Source organism: Mixophyes fleayi, chromosome 10 (genome assembly GCF_038048845.1).
Source record: "Mixophyes fleayi isolate aMixFle1 chromosome 10, aMixFle1.hap1, whole genome shotgun sequence".
In the NCBI taxonomy this organism is placed as follows: Eukaryota; Metazoa; Chordata; class Amphibia; order Anura; family Limnodynastidae; genus Mixophyes; species Mixophyes fleayi.
The window spans coordinates 48,271,236-48,295,356 of NC_134411.1; the positions used below are offsets into that span (position 1 = coordinate 48,271,236).

At 39.8% G+C, this 24,121-nt stretch overlaps 1 protein-coding gene across 2 annotated transcripts in view; it reads left to right on the forward strand.

Moving 5' to 3' along the window:
• Nucleotides 1-24,121, forward strand: part of LOC142104196 (serine/threonine-protein kinase D1-like) — a 126,400-nt gene that overhangs the window by 91,785 nt on the left and 10,494 nt on the right. For both annotated transcript variants that reach the window (XM_075188723.1, XM_075188724.1), the window contains exons 12-15: nt 5,556-5,584; nt 7,684-7,756; nt 11,620-11,726; nt 18,151-18,312. In XM_075188723.1, coding sequence (XP_075044824.1) covers nt 5,556-5,584; nt 7,684-7,756; nt 11,620-11,726; nt 18,151-18,312 — 371 coding nt within the window. The remainder of the gene's footprint in view (nt 1-5,555; nt 5,585-7,683; nt 7,757-11,619; nt 11,727-18,150; nt 18,313-24,121) is intronic.

The window sequence follows — 24,121 nt, forward strand, 5'->3', positions numbered from 1 at the left end:
CCAAGGTCACAATGGGAGATCAAGCAGCAGCAGAACCAAACTGGAAGAGGGAGACAAGCAGCAGCCAGGTATACACGATGAACAGAGCACAGTTTGAGGCAGGTATTTCAAGCTGTGGGACAGGTGCAGTTCTAATCAGGCATCAGGCAAGGAGATTTAACTCCTACAGGCATGGTGAATATTTCAGGAACAGAACAGCAACACCTCTGGTGGATTTGAGGTACTGCTGCTACATACATAGAATAGGCAGAGTCGTAACACCTGATACCAATCTTTTCAAGTATTCCAACCCCCAAAGCCCAGATCAGTTGGAAAGAGACCAAGTGCTTTTTTTATGGTCACCCTGTTACTGTGGAAACCAGCCAAGGCCGATTCAGGGACTGGTTCCTGCTATAAGCATCAGTCTGGTCTAAATCCTGGTATTGTCAGCTTCCAGTGAATTCCTTCTGATATCATCTTCCTGCGTGTTCCTGGTGTCAACAGCAAATCTGCAACAAGCCTGTGCATTCCTGGTTTCTATATCTATCCAGTGATTTTCTACCAGTGGTTCTGCATTTTTTGGTAGTACCTCCAACTCTGAACTACCTGAAACCTGCTTGGAGTACCGCAACCAGCGTGGTACTTGCAACAAAGTCCAGACCCCCTTGCAGGGGTTCCTGCTGAAAATTTACACTGCGTTAGTTTTTTTCGCAGCAGGTAATGCAAAATTAGGCTGATTGTCCAGAGTCTATTATACTGTGCAGCCCTAACACAAATGCTACTGATTTGTAATTTGTTTCACAAAGCACAGTTGGCAAGAAATATATGCTTTCCATTCAGCTGACATGCTCTAAAGTCGCCCGCAGGTGGTAAAAAATGTATTGCTGGGAATTCAGTATGCTTTCAAAAACACACTTGATCCAATATGTTTGCTTAAAGAGGCACAATGCAAAGATTAGCAAAATTACCTGGCGTTATAAGACAATTTGATGAGTACTGTTTCATTAATCTCTGGCTTTTAACAAATGAGTGTCGAAGGCTGGCTACAGACTACAAAAACTTCTGACCAATTTGTTATCACTTAAGATTTTATAAACAACTGAAGTTCCCATCAGTCTGATCATTCATGTTTACACACTATACACGATTTAACCTCAGATCTGTGCTCTTCACCTGGTCCAAGTGCAGTGCAGTTGTTCAGAGAATGACAGTACAATATTCATTCAGTCATTCATTCCTGTTACAAAATAAACTTTGACTTTTCCACAATGTCATTATAAATTTTGTTAGCTTCTGTGACTCAGAAACGAAATATTCAGTCTCAAAGCGTACGGATGAATTATTCCACCTACAGCACTCTCTACATTTATTCGCCGGTACAGCATCAAACTAAATAAACTTTAACTTTTCAACACTGTAATTATCAATTTCAATAGCTTCTGCGACTCGGAAATTGAATATTCAGTCTCAGAACGAACAGACAAATTATTCCACCTACAGCACTCTCTACATTTAACATCAAAGACACAGTGACAGGTTGCTAATGCTCTTTCTGGGCAGACAGTAGTGAGTGCATACACACTACAGGATCAGAAGGTGGTGAGGACATGATTTATAGTTCTGCTGAGCAATCAAATTAAAGAACAATCAATACTTTGGAACAACAATTATTCATCATTCAAGTATACAAACTAATACGATATTGGACCGAACAGTCCTTTATCGCTAAATTGACCCAATAGTCGACAGAAAAACCTGTAGTGTGTACCCAACCTTAATTATAGCATAATTAGAATTACAGTTGTCTGTAATCCCCATCAGACTTAGAGATCTATTTACTAATGCAAATATGAAGGACAGAGTGGCTCGTTTACACTCTTCTGTCGCAATATACATTAATTTATATTTTGTGATACTGACACCCGGCTGATGATTGAATGACACACAAGGATGGAGAATGTGTTTCTCTATCCCATCAAATCTCTGCCAAAGCATTGGCATTCAAATCTACTCCAGAAGCATCTTTTTAGAGATACAATCTCCATCTGTCCGGTTCTTGGAGTATTGGTGCTGAACACAGAGCTACTCAAAGATCCTGCCAGGCAGTCTCTGCTGCCTCCAACCAGACTAACTGGACAAGCCTTTTTTAAGGAGCTTGGTAAGAGGAGCAGCTCCAGTGGCAAAATTAAACTGATGATAGTACCCTACTAGACCCAAGAAAGTTCTCAGCTGGCTCTTCCGCACCAGTTTAGGCCAGTCTCTAACAGCCTTCACTTTGTCCACTTGGGATTTGACTTCACCTTGTCCTAACATGCACCCCAAGTACTTGGCTTCTTGCATGGCCATGCACACTTCTCAGGATTTACAGTCAGACACGCCGCCCTGAGGGCTGCTAATAGTGCTTCCACCTTGGGTAGATGTGACTCCCAGTCCAGGGATTGGATGACCATATCATCAAAATATGCAGCTGCATACCCCTGGTGCAGCTTTAAGAGCTAATTCATAGCACTCTGAAAGGTAGCAGATGACCTGTGAAGCCCGAAAAGCAGTACCTTATACTGAAATAACCCATCTCGGGTTGAAAAGGCTGTCTTGGCAGGTAGCGTTAGGAGGGATCTGCCAGTAACCTTTTTGTCAGATATAATGTGGTAAGGTAGTGACTGGTGGCCAAGGTTACCACTAGCTCATCAATTCTGGACATCTGGTGTGTGTCAAAATGAAGAAATGAATACTCCTGTTGGCTTGGTTACTAACACAATGGGTCTATTCAGGTTGCTATTTGACTCAATGAGAACAAGGTCTAACAGTTTTCTAATTTCCTGTCTCACAGCTATACACTAAGCTTCAGGAATGCGGTATGCTTACTCTCACTACCACCCTTGGAGGTGTAACTATGTCGTGTTCTATGAGAGTGATATGTGCAGGTATAGCAGAACAGATATCAAGGTTCATCTGAACCATTTCCTCAGTTTGTCATCTCCGCTCTGGCGACAGCTTGTCCCTAATGGAAACCTTGGTTTCCTGCATCATTGTGTTTATTAATGCGACTTGTGGCTCCTTCCTCTCATGCCATGGTTTCAACAAGTTGACATGATATGTCTGGGTTGATTTTCTCCTGCCTGACTTTATAATTAAGAGAACCCACAGCCTCAATCACCTCATACACCTCTGCAAATTAATGAAGCGTTTACTGTCATGTGTGGGTACCAGGACAGAAACTTTGTCACCTGGTTGGAAAGTCCTAATTAGCAACGGGACATACTTCCGGTTTCGCTGTGCGCTCAAGCGCAGTAGGTCCGCGTCCCATTGCTAGGCAACGGGACGCTTCTCTCCCCTGCATTTTGGCGGTCAGGTGCATCTAACCACCGAATCTATTCCAACCTATCAGGGGTCATAGTAGGGTATTTTAGGCACCTCCTTCCATTAGTCTGGTGCCAGAGTATTGGTTTCACTAGATCCAGCTTCCTGTGTCCTGTTCCCTTGTTCCTGTTATTTGCTGCATTGGTTCCTGACTTCTGGTTTGTTCCTGACCACTCTCATCCTGTGATTTGGTTCTGTTCGTTATCTGGATTCTGACCTCTGGCTCACTTTTGACCATCCCTCTGGATCAACCTTCTGTACTGCATTATCGTTTGGTATCCAAACCGGACTGTACGACCATTCCTGTTCACTAATAACTAACTTGGAGACCTGCGACCTGTGCACCTCACGCAGCCATGTCCATATCTCCTTGCGGGGGTCTCTGGTGAATACCGAGGGTGCGTTAGACTCCGCGCCTCCCTGTTTAGTTGTGCCAATATCAGTCAGTGGTATCCATAAGAGTCATTATCGGGACACTGTCATAGATCTGGGACACAAATTGGATCACATTGGGTTCTTTAGGACCCTATTGCTCCCAGCCCTCCTTGACAACATCCAAAATGCCCCTTGGCTGTATGTCATACAACAATTCGAATGGACTAAACCCTGTGGAAGCTTAAGGCAACTCTCTCAAGATTAAATAGGGTAACAAGTCTATATAGGTACGCTGGACTTCCCCCAAAAGATACAGCACAACTCTCAAGTGGCCATTTGGCTCGGGGGGCAGCCCATTTAAACGCTACCAGATATGCTTCTGCATCATCTTCAGAAGTTAATTTATGCAGCATGGGGGTAGAGGGAGGCTCCCTGTCTTGTCTCCCCTGAGCAATCTTCTTGCGGAGATGACGGGTATTCTTTTCCTGTGCTGCTGTCACATTCACCAAGGTCTTTATTACATCTTTCATTTCGACAGAAGTTTCTTTTAGCATGCACACAGGCAATTAGCAAAAACTTCTGTGCACAGGGTTTTTTGAACCACACCCAATTCACAACTTAGTGACTCACCCGGTGTGACACTGAAATAACCAGCAGTTTTTAAAACTTTTGTTTTCTTTGCAACACAGACAGCTGCTCCACAGTTCACAGTTTTATTGCTTTTCCCTAAAACACAGCAGTTTTTCCCCACTCCAACTGACAGCTTTATGACAGTTTCTTACTTGAAAGTGGCATTGAACACATTTCACTCACCGCCATTGCATCTGGTTGGTTGGATGGACAGCAGGATCTGGCTGGTATTTGTAATTACATGATGACACCACTGATGAGAAACACAAGCAACTTTGTGCTGGAAAAACTGTGCTTTTATTGTTCATGCCACAAAAAAGAACAGCAGAGTTTGTCAGGATATCACCAGACAACCCTCGGTCTATCGAGGAACAGTTCAACTCTCTTGTCACCGGCCACTAGCTGACATCAGTCGACTCACTCACAAGAACAAACAGTGAGTTATCCTCCACCCAAGCACTACAAACCAATCACAGAAAACATCTCAATTGCACCCATGTGGTGCACCTGTGTGTTTGTGTGCTGACAGAGAAACCCAGAGGGAATTTAACCCTGTCTGCAGATTACTTTACTTTACTTTACCTATTCCTATGTAGGAGAGGTGTGGAAAATAAGCCTATTTGTCGCAATATATATTATACAGCATATACGTATACAGACACTTATTTTCATTTTCATGAATTAGCATATGCAGATGTGTTTCAGATACAAACAATTTGACAATTTGTAATTGAATTGAATTTGGGCTTAATATGTACAACCAAATACAAGACAACTTAATCTCCATACAGCAGCAACAAAAAACAGTGTCATACATTAGGCATACCTCCTGACTGTCCACATTTTTGTCATATATATATATATATATATAGATATATATATTAATTACATATATATAATAGTGTGCATGGCAGACATCAAAAGAGATGGGGCTTATTCAAAAATGGATGGAGTTTTACCCAAAACTAGATATTTTAGTCAGGGCTTATTTTGCCCGAGTTCTGCATGTCTCAATGTTGAAATTGTATTCTAGGGGTTTAACTTAACTCCATGGTCAGTTCACATTTGGATTTAAATGATGGCAATTTTTTCTCTTGAAATCTTGGTAGTTAATCACTACAATTTTTTTTTATCTACAAATGTTTTTTTAGCCAGTTGTGTATAGCATCAATGTTGGTTAATGTTTGGGGTTTTTTTTCTATTTTTTTTAGGGGAACATCTTGCACCACAGCAGAATTTGGTAAGTCCATCTCTGGCCAGCAATCTGTTCACACATGGGTTCCATTTTTCTAGGTGTTGAACGAGTATTTGTTTGAAAGTAAGGGTAGTTGAAGTGGAAATGAACACAGTTGGCCTCCGTGCCTTTTTTCTTTTTCTTCATTTTGAACAGAGACGAGAGAGTCATTTATAGAAAGACCGTTACTCATTATGGAGAGAAATAGGTTAAGTGCACACAACACTTTACTAAAGTATAGGACATAACAAGGATGTCCCTGCTCCATCATTCATTTTGGTTAAGCACCATTGTACAGTCATGGCTAAAAGTGTTTTTTGAATGACACAAATATTATTTTTCACAAAGTCTGCTGCCTCAGTTTTTATGATGGCAATTTGCATATACTTCAGAATGTCATGAAGAGTGATCAGATGAATTGCAATTAATTTCAAAGTCTCTCTTTGTCATTAAAATGAACTTTATCCCAAAAACAACATTTCCACTGTATTTCAGCCATGCCACAAAATGACCAGCTGACATCAGGTCAGTGACTCTTTAACACAGGTGAGAATATTGATGAGGACAAGGCTGGAGATCACTCTGTCATGCTGATTGAGTTAGAATAACAAACTGGAAGCTTTAAAAGGAGGGTGGTGCTTGAAATCATTGTTCTTCTGCTGTTAGCCATGGTTATCTGCAAGGAAACGTGCAGTCATCATTGCTTTGCACAAAATGGACTTCACATGCAAGGATATTGCTGCTAGTAAGATTGCACCTAAAACAACCATTTATCGGATCAACAATCACTGCAAGGAGAGAGATTTAATAGTTGGGAAGCAAGCGCCAGGACCGTCTCCTATAGTTGATTCAGATGCAGGATCAGGGCACCACCAGTGCACAGCTTGCTCAGGAATGGCAGCAGGCAGGTGTGAGTGCATCTGCACGGACAGTGAGGCGAAGAATTTTGGACAATGGCCTGGTGTCAAGAAGGCTAGTAAAGAATCCACTTCTCTCCAGGAAAAACATACTGACTGATATTTTGCAAAAGGTACAGGGATTGGACTGGGGTAAAGTAATTTTTTCTGATGAATCCCCTTTCAGATTGTTTGGGGCATCTGGAAAAATTCTTGTCCGGAGAAGGTAAGGTGAGCGCTATCATCAGTCCTGTGTCATGCCAACAGTAAAGCATCCTGAGACCACTCGTGTGGGGTTGTTTCTCAGCCAAAGGAGTGGTCCCACTCACAATTTTGCCTAAGAACACAGCCATGAATAAAGAATGGTACCAAAAACATCCTCCAAGAGCAACTTCTCCCAACCATCCAAGAACAGTTTGATTATGAACAATGACTTTTCCAGCATGATGGAGCACCTTGCCATAAGGCAAAAGTGATAACTAAGTGGCTCGGGTATCAAACCATCGAAATTTTGGGTCCATGGCCAGGAAACTACCTGGACCTTAATCCCATTGAGAACTTGGGGTCAATCCTCAAGAGGTGGGTGGACAAAAAACCCCACAAATTCTGACAAACTCCAAGCATTGATTAGGCATGAATGGGTGGGCAGCAGTCAGTATGTGGCCCAGACTTGATTGACAGCATGTCAGGGCAAATTCAAACGTTCTTCAAAAAGAAGGGTCAACACTGCAAATATTTACTCTTTGCAGAAACTTAATGTAATTGTCAATAAACGCCTTTGACACTTATGAAATGATTGTAATTTTACTTCAGTATACCATAGCAACATCTGATAAAAAGGTGTAAAAACACTGAAGCAGCAAACTTTGTGAAAACCAATACTTGTGTCATTATCAAAACATTTGGCCATGACTGTACACTGCAAACATATCTACATGAATGTTGATCTCGCCTACATTCATCCGTGAAAAAACAAAATAAAGGCTGGAGGTAGAGATAAATTAAACTATTTACATGCTTTGAATGGTTGCAGCCATGTGTCTAGAAGTCTGTGTGCAATAAATAGAAGCTGTGACAGTGGAAGTAAATTAGTGGCTTATTCTCCAATGGATGATGTCTGATCACTTTAACCTAGGAACATAGATGATCTTGTGTAACATTTCACAAAATAAAGAACATAATCAGAGGCATGTAATTTTATTATTTTAGGATATCAGTCATATGTACCAGATCTTTCCCGATGAAGTTCTAGGCTCAGGGCAATTTGGCATTGTCTATGGAGGTAAGAGTTAATTTCTTATTTCACGTAGTTATTTGAGGAGCACTCTATATCGGGACAGCTACAGATTCTTTTAAATACAGATAAAATGTGTTTATGACAGAAAGATAGTTTATTCAGTAATTTGAATCTGAAAGAATTATAGCACATAGCCTGATAATTTATCCATAGGCTAAGACATAGGCTAAGCTAAAACTATCGTACCTAAAGCTAGATTATATTATAGTTAGAAAGCTTAGTAATAGTTATTTTGGGTTCAGTAATTCTTTAGAAGGATTGGTCTAGAGACTGAATAGCAGCCCAGTGGCGGTGAGGAAGGCAAGCCGCAGGAAGATTGAATAATAAAAATGGTCCAAAGTAGCCGGGTTCGGTACACCGTAAGTCTATATGTAAAGGGTTCAGGAAGAAGAGTAGTTGAGGACAAGCTGAGGTCAGTTCACAAGTGATAATAGCTGACAACAGGTTGAAGCAACAGGAACACAAGATCACTGGCAGAGAGCACAATAATCTGGCAAGGGAAACAGAAAGAAGTCAGGCTTTATAGGAAGTCAAGGGGAGGAGTCAGAACTTGCTGGACCATCAGGGTAGCATTAAAACTGGGATACAACACAGAGTGAAGGCAAGGAGCTGTCCAGCAGCCAGAATAGCTCAGTCAGCAGAGCAGCAGACCATTATCATAATCATAACATTTATTTATATAGTGCCAGCAGATTCCGTTGTGCTTTACAACTGTGAACAAACAGTATTAAAACAATACTGGGTAATAATACATACAGAGAGGTAAGAGCTTACAATCTATGGAACCACAGAAGCAGAGGCCCTGGGTTTGAATCCTGACAATTGCTATCCAAGTCAGATTCAGATATTTTATTTTGTTTTCAATAGAGATGGGCGGGTCCGGTTCCCCGAGAACCGAACCCACCCGAACTTTGGGTATCCGAGTACCGAGCTGAGCAGCTCGGTACTCTCCCGCCCATTCCGAATCCAAATCGAGGCCGAACGTCATTGTGACGTTGTCGGATCTCGGGACTCGGTTCTCGCGATACTTCAACTTTATAAATACACGCCTCCACAGCAATCCATCGCCATTTGACAGAGGGAGAGAGCAGGGTGTAGTCATAGGCTAATTAGAGCAGGGACAGAGAATACAATATTGTTCTTGCAATTGCTCTAACCAAAATCGCTAGTGCAGAGAGGAGGATAGAGGTTTATTATTTTTTCTTCATATTTGGCACTCCCCAGCGCTTTTGGGGTGTCCCCCATAATTGTGCATTAATATTTCTGGCTGTCAAAAGTCATATCTGTCAGCAGTATCTACTAAATAATTTGTAGCACACCTCAGTGCTTTTGGGGTGTCCTCCCTAATTGTGCATTAATATTTCTGGCTGTCAAAAGTCATATCTGTCAGCAGTATCTACTAAATAATTTGTAGCACTCCTCAGTGCTTTTGGGGTGTCCTCCCTAATTGTGCATTAATATTTCTGGCTGTCAAAAGTCATATCTGTCAGCAGTATCTACTAAATAATTTTTAGCACTCCTCAGTGTTTTTGGGGTGTCCTCCCTAATTGTGCATTAATATTTCTGGCTGTCAAAAGTCATATCTGTCAGCAGTATCTACTAAATAATTTTTAGCACTCCTAAGTGCTTTTGGGGTGTCCTCCCTAATTGTGCATTAATATTTCTGGCTGTCAAAAGTCATAACTGTCAGCAGAATCTACTAAATAATTTTTAGCACTCCTCAGTGCTTTTGGGGTGTCCTCCCTAATTGTGCATTAATATTTCTGGCTGTCAAAAGTCATATCTGTCAGCAGTATCTACTAAATAATTTTTAGCACTCCTCAGTGTTTTTGGGGTGTCCTCCCTAATTGTGCATTAATATTTCTGGCTGTCAAAAGTCATATCTGTCAGCAGTATCTACTAAATAATTTTTAGCACTCCTCAGTGTTTTTGGGGTGTCCTCCCTAATTGTGCATTAATATTTCTGGCTGTCAAAAGTCATATCTGTCAGCAGAATCTACTAAATAATTTTTAGCACTCCTCAGTGTTTTTGGGGTGTCCTCCCTAATTGTGCATTAATATTTCTGGCTGTCAAAAGTCATATCTGTCAGCAGTATCTACTAAATAATTTTTAGCACTCCTCAGTGCTTTTGGGGTGTCCTCCCTAATTGTGCATTAATATTTCTGGCTGTCAAAAGTCATAACTGTCAGCAGAATCTACTAAATAATTTTTAGCACTCCCCAGTGGTTTGCGCTCAGAATGGATTCAAAGCAGTCCACATATGATCTAAATGAGCAACCAGGTTCTGTCACCAGTCCTGATGTTAGTGTTCCCAGTACGTCATCTGGCCAAGGCGATGTCAAACAACAGAGTGTTTTCAAATTAGTGCAAAAAACAAAAACCAAAAAAAAATTTACTGTATTGAAGCGAAAAAGAAGTGTAACTGAGCAAAAGTTAAGTGACGATAAAAAAAAAATTGCAAGCATGCCATTCTACACACGCAGTGGCAAAGAGAGAATGAGGCCTTCACCTTTGGCTATTAGTGGCAGATCCCAAAAAGTTACCCAGCCTACAATTGGTGCACAACTACTGTTACGCGTCAAAGCCGAGCTGCAAGATAACAGTGAGGCATTACAGGAGAATATTTGCTCTGATTCACAAATGACAACAATCCCTGTGGAGAGTCCATCCAACAGTGGGATGTCTAATCGTGAGCATTCTGCTGATGTGTGCCTTAATAGCCCGAGTGTAGCCGGTGATACCCAAATTGAGGATGCCACTTTGGAATTAGAAGAGGATGAGGGGGAGATTTGTGTAGGCGACGAGGGCGCTAATGATGATGTTGATGATTATGATGCAGACAGATACCAAATTGCCTTTCTCAATTTCTATTTATATTCTAGATTATATAACGGCTGAATAGTTTTCTATTTTACTCCTAGTGGAGAGAGGATCTGATGCAGACAGATACCAAACTGCCTTTGTCCATTTCAATTTATATTATACAGTATATAACGGATGAATTTATTAGTATTTTATACAAGTGGAGGGGGGCCTAGAGAGACAGAAACCAAACTGGCTTTCTCCATGTCAATTAATATTGTACAGTCTATAACGGCTGGATTTTTTGGTATTTTATACAAGTGGAGGGGGGCCTAGAGAGACAGAAACCAAACTGGCTTTCTCCATGTCAATTAATATTGTACAGTCTATAATGGCTGAATTTTTTGTTTTTTTTAAAAAAGTGGAGGGGGGCCTATAGAGACAGAAAGCAAACTGTCTTTTTTTATTTCTTTACATATTTAACTATAAGTGTAGGGTGTAATATACATCCAAAGACGATGGCTGCATTGCCAATATGCATAGATGGAGAGGAAGACAATCTGTTTTGTGTGTAGAATAAATGAAGGCCTACCAACGAAGAATTAAACAGTTTTTTTGGATGATTTATTACCTCAACAATTAGATTTCTTATCTCTAAAACAGTTGTAGCACTAAATTGGGTTATTTTAGGCACAAAAACATGTATTTTCCAACAAAATAGCAAAACAAAACCAAACAAAACCAAAACCAAAACACGCAATGGCGGTTTTGCAAAACCAAAACCAAAACACGACGGTAATCCAGATCCAAAACCGAATCCAAAACCAAAACACGGGGGTCAGTGACCATCTCTAGTTTTCAACATGTAGTTAGAAAAACGTTTATTCTGGCGCATTAAACATGAATATTCAAATTCGTATTAACTTCTTTATGAATTTTATCTTTTTGTCTTTTGCTAGTTATGATGCTTGTGATATAGTCATTCATTTTGAAAATAAAATGTATATAAAGATATTTTTTTTTAATTTTTATTTTCTCTTTTTAGGAAAGCATCGAAAAACTGGGAGAGATGTTGCAGTAAAAATCATTGATAAACTCAGATTTCCTAGTAGACAAGAAAGTCAGCTCAGAAATGAGGTGGCTATGTTGCAGGTATAAATACTGACTGCATTTATACTTTGGATAGTGATTCTTGGTATCTTTCCACTCATGAAATATATTTCTTTGTCTAAATATAGATATCCAGATTACTCAGCGCTAAAAGGTACCCAAAAAGTCTCTTCAAAAATGATACATACAAACAAAAACAAAATTATACATATAAAAATAAAATAACGATATTCATAAAATAAACGTAAACGTCAAAAAATGAACTGAGTCCAATTTGCAAAACAACCGTCTATATCTTAATATCATATAAAGTCTCTTCAATGCTGGATATGTAACAGATGGTCACTTGTGGGACAGAGATATTCGTGACTTTCACCTCACCATCACCTCCATGTATAAAGTAAGAAATAAATTCCTACCAGAGGGTAGTGAGTGATGAGCATGTAGCAAGTTCTTTATTTCTCTCTTTTTCCGTCCCCTCTTAGGTAATCATAGACTGTCTCGCCAGTAAACATTTCTTTCTTCGTGGTATCTCTCAATACATTAAAACTGTATGCCCTGGCATATGGAGGTGTTGTAGCAGGCGTGTGTAGATCTCATCTCTTTTCTAATGCAATGCATTCACCCAAGTCTTGCATGTGGTCCTCACGATGGTAGTATCTTCACAACTCCCACTAGGGGTCAATCTGTGAGAAATGCCACACCTCAGTGAAAATAATAGGTAGTACTACCTATTATTTTGCGTAGAGTCGCAGTTCATCATGGGGTACAGACGGTAAGTACCCTTATACATGTGCTTGGGCATGGTGATACACTGTATGATAGACAATGGTCTGAAGTAAGCAGTACTTTATTTCATTGTAGTTCAATCAAATATTTACTTTTTCGCTGTATTGAAAAGGGTATTTTATTTTTACCATAAGTATGGTAAATATTCACTTTTACGCTACAATAAATACAGCTATATTCATCAATACAGGTATGTCAGGTAAATATTCATTTTCTCTGTTGAGCTGCGTGCTACATGTATGACTAGCTCAAAAAGTGGTTGGCTCAAAAATCGATATTTGTGTCCCTAAACTTATTTTTTAGAATCTATTAATCTTAGCCTAAATCCTAATCATAAAGTTATCTTGGAATCTAAAGCCATCTTACATATTGAAGGGGTTTTCCACTTTCAGATTACTTATTTATTTATTTACTGTATTGTATATGTCCTCCTGCAACTTTATTAAATGTATTGCTATTGCTTTGTGACTTCTTTTTGCGCTTTTTCAGTTATGTATTTGTATTAATAGGCAGATGTGTTTATGTTTTTGTTGCCATGACATATGACACTGCCCTATTGCACACTCTGCATTGTTATCCAGAGAGCAGTTTTGTTTCATATTCCAAGTTAATAAAAATAACCAACTTCCCTAGGACATCGGTAAATTTACTGAAGGCTCTCAGAAATAAAATTAGCGGTAACAATAACAATTTTGAGATTGTGAACTCTTATTTTAATTCACTAAGCCCCATTTTATTGTAGCTGTTGCTTCTACTTTCAGTTCAGGACAAATTTTGAAAACGAATAATCATATGTTAGTAAGAAATGCTAGCCGTCGGTAACATTTTTATAAAACTGGCAAAAATGTGTTTGCAAAAAACGTGTTGGCAACCTTTATCCACTATCATCTGAGTATGCAAAACCAAAGAAGTGTACGCCACATTCACACTGACCAGTACTATTTTACCAAACTGTATACGAACATTCTTTTACAAATTAACTATGTGTCCAAATTGGAAAAAGATCACGTTAATTGTTGTTTCATGCTTGAGGAGTTTTATATTCAGGCTAATTAGGGACTAACAATTGTCAGCTACATGTAGTTCTAACTATTCACTGTAATTGGTTGTAATAAAAGTATATATGGGGTATGCTGGACGTCCTCCTTACCTTGTTCTAGGAAATCTGCATTTATGGGTAGAGCATCAGTGACTTATAGTGACTGCAGTAGACTGAGAAAAAATGCTGCAGCATTTATATTTACTATTTACAAGGTGTTTGTGAGGTAAGCATAGTTATAGTGACATTCTGGGGCCTATTTAATAAAGCTAATTATCATGTCAATTCCCCGAAAATGGCTGTTTTCAGTGAATAGACGCAAATTGAAGTATTTAACAAATCTATCAACAGTGCATCGCAGCAGATATCTTAGATATCTGCTGCTTTGCATTTTTTTTCAAAATATTCAGCAATCCCTATTGATGTCTATGGGGACTGCTATGTACCACAATTTAGCAACTGTTGAAAATGCTTTTACACATATGGTAATGTACACCAGCTCAGACTGCCGTACATTACCGTTTTTGATAGTTTTCAGCACTATGCAGCTCTGCTCCGAAGAGCAGAGCTTCACAACGCATGTGTGGAGGGATCCCTCCCTATCACATGCCGCTCAGTCGGCACATGCTTACTGGAATGAGAAGAGAACCTCCGTGGATCACAATCTTCTTTGGAAGTGAAGAGGCAGTGAAAAGGTAAGTTTTGCACTTCACAGGAACAGCATTTTTTCGGAACTGCTGTTCCTGTGGAGGTTTTTTAATACATATGAAAGATAGTTCAATCCTTACCTATGCGATGAGTATTGAAAACTATCTTTCATACAATGTGGTTATTCTCAAATATGCCCCTCTATGAGGTAATGCACAGGTCATGTGAAATGAATAAAACAATTGCTGGCTGCACTAGACATGACGGGGGATTAACTAAAAATATAAAAATCATGCATAGCAGGTTAGTTTAGGAGTAGGTTAGAGCAGAAAGGTTCCCATAGCAGTGGTTGATATCAACTGACATGAAGAAGATTCAAAGGAAGTCATATTCCTCATTCTACTCCTCCCCACTCCCTCTGAAAGAGGAAATGGGGACGTGGTCCTAAGGTCTTTACAGTCTGGCTGGCATTCTGTACAGTAATGTTGCTGGTGAGTGTCCTGTTCTACAAGATTTACAGGGCTGGTGTCTGGTATTGTGCAGATAATGGACTTAAGTGCAAAGTGTCAGTGTATACAAGGCCATAGTAAGGTTATTTAGCTTTTGGATTTGTGCCATTTTTGTGGATATTGGGGGTAGCTTTAATCTGTGTTATATTTTGTGCAAATACTTGATATTGTTTTGCCATGCCGTGGTCACTGGATTTGTGTTTCATGACAGGTATATTTCACCTAGGTTCCTAGCCTACTTGTTTTAAGACCCCAGGGAAATGTTATTGTGTGTAAGCTGCTGAAGGGCTATAGGCCTGTTGAAAAGCTGGAAGAGGGTCCTGGGGTTATGAATAGAGAGATAGGGTGGGCTCCATCTATTAAGCCTATAAACTAGGTCTTCCAAGTTACCAGTGACTCTGCTGGTAATCAGGAGTTGCACCTGGATGGTGCTAATAAAAGGCTGCAATGTAGCTCACTCAGTCTCTCACTCCCTGGGGACAGAGGCTGCAGAGTCTCTGTAAGAGAGAGCCTAATATTTGCCTGTAAGTTACTGTTCTAAAACTTCTTTTTGTTTTTGTTTGTTGTCTTAGTTTATTAGTCAGGAGTCACCAGAGTTTAGTTAGAGCCAGACTACAAGGTGTTTATTTTGGAGTTTTCTTACTGACTGAAACTTGCTGAGGCCAGTTTCACAAAACCCTTAGACTTGTGTGAAATCTCTCAGCTGCTATATAGATATATAGCTATATAGATAGATATAGATATTATTAGACTTTTTTATATACCTGTTTATTCTATTAAATAAATGTTAAATATAACATCTTAATAAAATGTTTTATTAAAAAATGAAAGCAATATTCTATTTCTCAATGACTAATATTTTGCTAGGTAAGATGTGTTGAAATGATTTTTACTGAATTATTTTTATAATGCACTGTAATGTGGCTATTCTTTTGTTACTAAATTAGCAAAGTATATAGTGTAATTGAGTTTATAGGATAAAACTATCAAGTCAAATGTGTGGGTCTCCTTCGCTTACTATGGGGGTATTCAATTGTTAGCGTTAACGGGGAAAAACGAGCGCTCAAAAAATCTTAGCGTTAATACGGTAATTACTCGCTCAATTTCATTTAGCAGCTCCCTGAGCGGCGAGCTGAAATTCCGCCAGTAAACTACCGTATTAACGCTTTTCTCGCGCAATATTACCGTATAAATGGTAATATTTTTTGAGCGCTCGTTTTTTCCCGTTAACGCTAACAATTGAATACCCCCCTATGTGTTAAAATTATACCCATATAAGCTTCAGACTCCCAATCAGAAACTGAATATTTGTGGCTTATATAGTGGCTTTGGGATGGAAGTGTGAGAAAGGTGTTTCTCCAAACAGAGTTTATTTTTAAAATTTCCCCTCTGCCCATTCCTATCATTTGCATGTTTTGCTAGTTATAAATCAATTAGCAGCTTACCATTTTTATGTATGTACCTTACATTATGAGAACTTTAGGTCACCCATTGGATGTATTACCTGTGTGGAGGTCTTTAGTAACCTCCTCGTAAGTTTTACTTCCAAATAATATTAATATATATATATATATATATATATATATATATATATATATAGAGCCCAAAGTTGTCACTCTCATTCAAACTAGATATTTACCTGTTACATGACAGACAAGTGTAGATATAAACTATTATTTATGCAGTTTATTAGGAAATGGCGGGGAGCTCGTCTGTTTTCTCTATTCTCCATGCACTGTTTTTGTAGATTGGACATGTTGCAGCAGTGTTCTTGCAAAACTTTGAAGTCAAAGTAGTGTTTAGTTGTTAACACATGTGTGCCCCTTACAGACAAATTTTTCAGTCTTCACTGTATTCATTGCATTTCACCTTCAATTTTGCTGAAACCTAATCAGTAGTCTGAAAATGGGACTGGACAACCTAAAAATCTGATTGTCCAAGGGAAAACTGTACAGGTGCTAATCTTTCTCAACAGTATGGGTCATCTTTGTTTCTTTTTATGCAATGTGCCCACCACAAATGGCCTCCATCCAACTTTAATGTGGCCTCAACATGTTGATTCTCAAGATCTGCATTAGTGTGTTGTCAGTAGCCAACAGTTTGCTAGATCCTGTGTGATCATGTCTTTCAACCTGAACTCTGAACAGCAGGATCTGTCCAACATGGCAAAACACATGAGTTTCCAAATTGGACACAGACTCTACCTTTGAGGTCTGAAAATTAATGCTTTGAGGTCTGAAAACAAATGCTCTTTGTGACAGGAGGGACCCTGTCTGTTGTTGCTGGGAACCGGCTGGGCTTACTTTGCCACCGTCCCCTTTCGTTATTCCGAATACGCCCCTCCAGCTGCAGTAGCAGGAGCCTGCTACCACCACTGGGCTCCTTTATGGCGCCCAGAACCACGTTTCTTCTAGTTAACTGTCGCTGCTAGTGTACTCCCATGCTGGTACACTTGGGCTGGTACACCTGACCGCTTGCTATGGATCAGTGTGCTGTGGATGGATCCCCCCTGGCCTATCACACTGGCCAAAGCTGCTGGGTAGCGGTAGAGCGTTGGTACTGGAGAGCTGGGTCCAACCTCAGAAACAGCTGGAGAACAGATTAGATTTAGGGTCTAATCTGCAGGTCACAGGATTACAGCAATATTGAAGAAGTTGTCAAGCAGGGTCTTGAAGCAAAGAGTGATATTTTATTTCGCTCAGGTGCCCTGACAAGGACAGTTCCACTGATTAAAGGTATCAGTGGTCAGGTCAGATGGAACATCAGAATAATACATTTCAGTGTACAAGACAGTGCTTTTTATACTGATTTGGACACAGGCTATTTTTAGAAGCAGGATGCCATGTGTTTACCTAAACATGGATTTACATGCATTGCAAAGCTAACAATATTACCACTTCTCTGTGAAATTCTACAAAAGCTGTGATGTACTGCATCTTGTTTTTAGACGCAGGAAATCTAGCAGCACGTCTTTAATTAATCCTTCCTGTCTTCAAGTGGACCCTCACATATCAAAAGATCCAATCACCATGAGCCCTTTCTTCAGACAGTCGCAAAATATACATTCCCAAAGAAAGGTACAACCCCAAACAAAGCATTTCCTTACACCAAGATATACAAAAGGCTTTCTAAACAAAGGCTCATTGTATCAGATATATACCTAAGAAATCATGCATTCCCTCTAGCAAGGTTAAAACAAACAAGTTTCTTCCCTGGTCTCAGAAATAAGGATTTCCTATTTCAAAATATACACAATATCAAAAATAAGTGCATTGGTAATTATATAAATAAGCGCCCTGCGCTATATCCTTTAAATTAATTTATACCATAAGTTATTTGTAAGTGATCCAGTCACACTCTTAATTGAGGTAGCCGTTTAAGAGCATGAGACTAGAGTCAGTCAAATCAGAGGAAGAGGGTATGGTTGCCCCATACAAAACAATTATGCAGTACTGCCTGATAGCATTCTTTGTTCCTTCAGAACCTGCGCTTTGCTGGTGTTGTTGATCTTGAAGCTATGTGTGAGACTCCAGAGCGCATCTATGTGGTGATGGAAAAGCTGCATGGTGACATGTTGGAAATGATCCTGTCCAGTGACAAGGGTAGACTCCCTGAAAGGATCACCAGGTTTATTGTGACTCAGGTAAATGATGTATAAAAAGCCTGCTTTTTTAAGAATACCTCTGTTTTCTATAGTACAAATAAATAAAGAACATGTATGTCTAATTATTCACTTGAAATAGTAGTTATAATTGATCTTTAAGGTTGCATGCAAAGCTTAATTACCCATGCAACTAGGATTATGTCATCAATTAAAAGATCATACGACATAACTAATGATATCACTGATTAGGTCAAATAGTACATTCCAAACATTATCTATTACAACACTGATATTTTATCATTTGATTTTATGAATGATGCCATCACATAAAACATGTGGTGGGAGTAATTAAGCTTTGAATGTAATCTATATAATAACATTTCCTGTGTTTTTTTTCTTTTTCATATAACATTAGTGGAGCTGTTAGTGAAGTGTTTCTGTTGAATTTACTATGTTTTTTCTCAAAGTAATGTATTTAGCTTATTGCCATGAGATTTATTTATTTATTTTAATTACAGAAGGAGCACTTGTTGAAATTGTTTTAAAACGTGTACAATGTAAAACATGATTTTTGTGATCTTGTTTTTGATTAATTTATAGAAATGGGATCAAGTTTAGATCGTACCTGATGAAAAATTGCTTCATGTTATTGGGATTTGTTTATGAAAATACCTATTTTTTTTAAACTGCTCTATGTTTTCACTAACTGGCTGGATCTTTCTGAAACAAAAACAAACAAAGAAAAATGTTCGTTTGGCCCTAAATCCCAAATGTCGGCCTGATCAGAAATTTTACCTCAGAATTATCAAATGGGGAATATAAGGGCTTATAATAGAAAGTAATAGTAATTAATTCAACAACACTGCATTGCTACTGTTAGGCTGGGTACACACTATAGAATATTCCGACCAATGTGTTATCTACAACAATTGTACCCGATCAGTCGGTGACTTCATGAGTACACACTATAAACATTTTAAACGATTTTTGCTCGACCAACCGTCTGGCCGTCGATTTTTATCAGGCATAACGGCGTCTCAAAAGATTGTGATTTCATATACAATGAAACAATATATGGCCTCCCTGCAGCGATATGCGAAGAAATTTAAAGGGCTGTACATCACCGGCAAAAACCTCCCACAAACTGAGATTCAGGAAAAGGAAAGATGTTATCGTCATTCATTCTATAGCTCATCTTTGTGTACAGAGTACATTCGTTCGCAACTGCACATTTACGATTTATTTTAATATAATGTGCACAGTTAAACAACAGCAAGCTTGAGGTATTTTGCTACTTGCTATGGCAAGAAGACTGTAAGCATAGACCCGGAGGGATAGAAGGAGACAGAACGGGCCTGTTGGACCAAATAGAGGATTTACTTAATATGTACAATCAATGCACATAAATATATGAATAATATGCCATTGTATTTAAAAAAATTATGACATATTATAATGTGAAAACAATAGATGGACACATGTCACATCAGGAAATAAATGATACTTTAATGAGAATATGTATCTTCACATGTGGTTAGAATATATGTTGTGTACACTTGCATACAGGAACACATAAATGTCATAAAAGCACATTATTCCCATTGGACTGATTGTCTGACACCGCACCATGTGGGAGAGGTAGAAACAACATCATAAATTTAAAAATACACACCCAGAAAGGAGTCGGTCTTTGAGGAACTATCAGCAGTTGGTCAAGCAATTGGTCGTGATTTCCTACACACTGCAGGATCGGAAAACAGTTTGAACGAAAACGGCGATCGGTAGTTTGAAACAACAGTCGTTCATCGTTCATGTATACACACTAATGCAATATTAGCCCGAATGGTCGTTTATTGACCTAATAGTTGGCTGAAAAACCTGTAGTGTGTACCCAGTCTAATATCCTAGGTGACACAACTCTTGGGGCTTTATGCTATCCAGCAATGACATGCTGGACACAGGCATATGTGTCACACTATATTGTAAATACATGACTGTTTTTTCCCTACTTACTAGTTAGGTCATTTACCACACCGCCAGGGGCAGATTGGCCAATTGGCCACCGACCTTACCTTACCCGGTAGGCCGACGGCCTAACGAGGCCGCCCGAAGGCCACCTCGTTTCTGAGTTTGAAACCGCCCTTCTCCCCCCTCCACGCATGTGCCATGCGGGGGGGGGGGGGGATGTGAGGGAAGCAACAGTCAGCCAATTGCTAGGCTACCTGTTGCTGTATGGGCTCCCACGGTGCTGTTCTGCGGACAGGAAGTCTGATTTCACTTCCTGTCTGATTTGAGGTGAGACCAGAACAACTTAAGGTAAGTGAGGGGGCTGCCAATACTATACTATACTAAGGGGAGGAGCTGCCAATGCTATACTAAGAGGAGGGCTGACTATACTATACTAAGGGGGGGTGCCTATCCTATACTATACTATAGGAGGGGGGCTGCCTATACTATACCATAGGAAGGGGGGCTGCCTATACTATACCATAGATGGGGGGCTGCCTATACTATACGAGGGGGGAACCGCCTATACTGTATTATAGGAAGGGGGGCTGCCTATATTATAGGAAGGGGGGGCGACTGCCTATATACTATACTATATGAAGGTGGGGGGACTGCCTATATACTATACTATAGGAAGGTGGGGAGGGACTGCCTATATACTATACTATACTATATGAAGGTGGGGGGGACTGCCTATATACTATACTATAGGAATGTGGGGGGGACTGCCTATATAGTATACTATATGAAGGTGGGGGGGACTGCCTCTATACTATAGAAAGGTGGGGGGGGACTGCCTATATACTATACTATAGGAAGGTGGGGGGACTGCTTATATACTATACTATACTATAGGAAGGTGGGTGGGGACTGCCCATATACTATACTATAGGAAGGTGGGGGAGACTGCCTATATACTATTATATACTATAGGAAGGTGGGGGGGACTCCCCTTATGCTATACTGTAGGGTTGTGGGGGGTACTGCCTATATACTATACTATAGGAAGGTGGGGTGACTGCCTGTATACTATAGGAAGGTGGGGGGACTGCCTCTATACTATACTATAGGAAAGTGGGGGGACTGCTTATATACTATACTATAGCAAAGTGGGGGGACTGCCTATATACTCTACTATAGGAAGGTGGGGGGGCTGCCAATACTATACTATACTAAGGGAAGGAGCTGCCAATGCTATACTAAGGGGGTGCTGACTATACTATACTAAGGGGGGGTGCCTATAGTATATTAATGGGGGGCTGCCTATACTGTACTAAGGGGGGGCTGCCTATGCTGTACTATAGGGTTGTGGGGGGGTACTGCCTATATACTATACTATAGGAAGGTGGGGTGACTGCCTATATACTATAGGAAGGTGGGGGGACTGCCTCTATACTATACTATAGGAAAGTGGGGGGAATGCTTATATACTATATTATAGCAAGGTGGGGGGACTGCCTATATACTCTACTATAGGAAGGTGGGGCGGGGGCTGCCTCTATACTATAGGAATGTGGGGAGCTACCTATACTAAACTATAGGAAGGTGGGTGGGCTGCCTATATACCATAATATAGGAATGTGGGGGGATACTGCCTATATACTATACTATAGGAAGGTGGGGGGGACTGCGTATATATACTATAAGAAGGTGGGGGACTGTCTATATACTATACTATAGGAAGGTGGGGGGGGACTGCCTATATACTATACTATAGGAAGGTGGGGGGCTACCTATACTAAACTATAGAGAGTGTGAAGGACAGGGGGGCTACTATAATGTGTGAAGGAAAGGGGGGGTATGTTGCTATAATGTGTGATATGAGGGGAGGGAGGGGGGCTGTCTTAATAACACATCGGTGGAAGGTAGGATATTAATTCAATGGGGACGTTTAGGCGGGTGGCTAATTTTTTAATGTTTGCTATTTTATTTGTGGGGTGATGGTGGGGCAATTTAATTTATTTGTGGGCTATTTCATTAAATAGTGGGGCCTGTTAAATTAAGATTTGGTGGCGGGATCTTTAATTTAAAGCTAGTGTGATATGGGGCTATTAATTGAATGTAAACGTAAATGCTATTAATTTTTTGCTGGGGTTGATTGGAGGGAAGAAGGTCTACTTATTAAATGTGTATACTATTAATTTATTGTCAGGACTGGTTGAAGGAAAATAGATTTATTGATTAAATGTGAGAACTATTATTTTAATATAGGGGCAGGAGGGAGGCCTAATTATTTAATTTGGGTGCTATTGATTTAATGCTGGGGCTGGTTGGCATTTTCTAAATTTCATGTACCCATTATTTTTTTCCAAATAGGGCCGCCAGCGTTCCAGGATCCAGACAAGCAGCAACTGATTTAAAGAAACCAGCAGCCACAGATGGTGAATGTGACAAAAACAGGTAGGAGAGAGCAGGACAGACTGCCAACTGTCCTGAATCTGATGGTGCAGTCCCGAATTTGGGTGACTGTCTCGCTTAGTGAGGATTTGGTCAGACAGCAAGGACAGTTGTGAGGTATGTTCCGTTTTACAGTGTACTGCTCGTGAAGGCAGAGCTGCGTGTATCTAACAGTAGTGTAAACAATTTTGCCTGTGTATTTGTCTAAAATGTATCTAAAATGATAACCCCCGTCTTAAGTGCCCTTGCCCCCTCAGAACCTTATTCCAACTCTGGTGATACTTTAGTGGTTTTTACTTAGATTCCATTTCCTCCTTCTACCTTGCACTTGGCCCATTCTCAGATCACTTTGTTGAACATATGGCCAGCCCCCATTTCACTGAAAATATCATTAATCCTGCCTCCTTTGCACTTTGTATATCAACAGCAAACACTTGTAATAGCTTTCCCCTTTACTTATGCCATTGTCTGTCAAACCTCCCTACACTGTTAATTCAAACCACCATCAATCACTGGGCACATTTAGGGCTCATACACATTTGTTGCAAAGAAGTGTTTTCTTGCAGATGCTATTTCACCTTTGTGATGATCGCACCTGGACAGCCATTTATTATAAATATTATTAATGCATTTTTGAAACACACAGTACACCTATTTATATATTATATATAGAAAGAGATTTAACTGGTAGTTTGCATCTCTTGACGTCAGGGAAACAGCAGTGCGTGAGGTGCTCATATACTGCTCTGGCAGACTGATCAAATACAATTGTGCCACTATGTTTCGTAATAGTTAAACTTATTAAACAAAGTCAGGTATGTTTCTATGAAGGGAATTTCGGAAGAATGTGTTAGTAGGCAACTAAACAAGTTGGAGCACAGAGGCATATACCAGTCGCAGATAATGTAAAAGGGTTCATGTAATTCTGTGACACAGTACTGGCAGCATCACATCTAGGTTTTCCTAAAAGTTACTAAAACCAAATTCCAGAAGTTCTAAATACCGCATACTTTTGTGTTGGCTCCACCTACAGTTATTTTGGTCTGCATGAGGACACTTCAATTATTTTTGCCAGGGCTACTTTAAGTTCCCAATCTGCCCATGCACACCGCACTTGATTTTGTGCATACATTACAACTGCATAATTATGCCATACACCATTGTTGTTAAAAAAGTGCCATGGAGTTCCGAATAGCTTATCTGTACTCTCCAGAGAAGTAGGGGTTTCCCTTGTCCATCTCCACTTTGGCTGCTTAAGATACCTTTACTCCACTCATAGGTATTGCAGATAAAGGGGTAGATTCAGGTAGCCACGTTGTTCTTAAGAACAACGCTGCCCGTGCATTATTACCATTACTATGGTAAATTCTCCACGTAAATCAGCTGAGAAATTACCGTAGTATTGGTAATAATGCTCAGCTATTATCGCAGTAATGGTAATAAT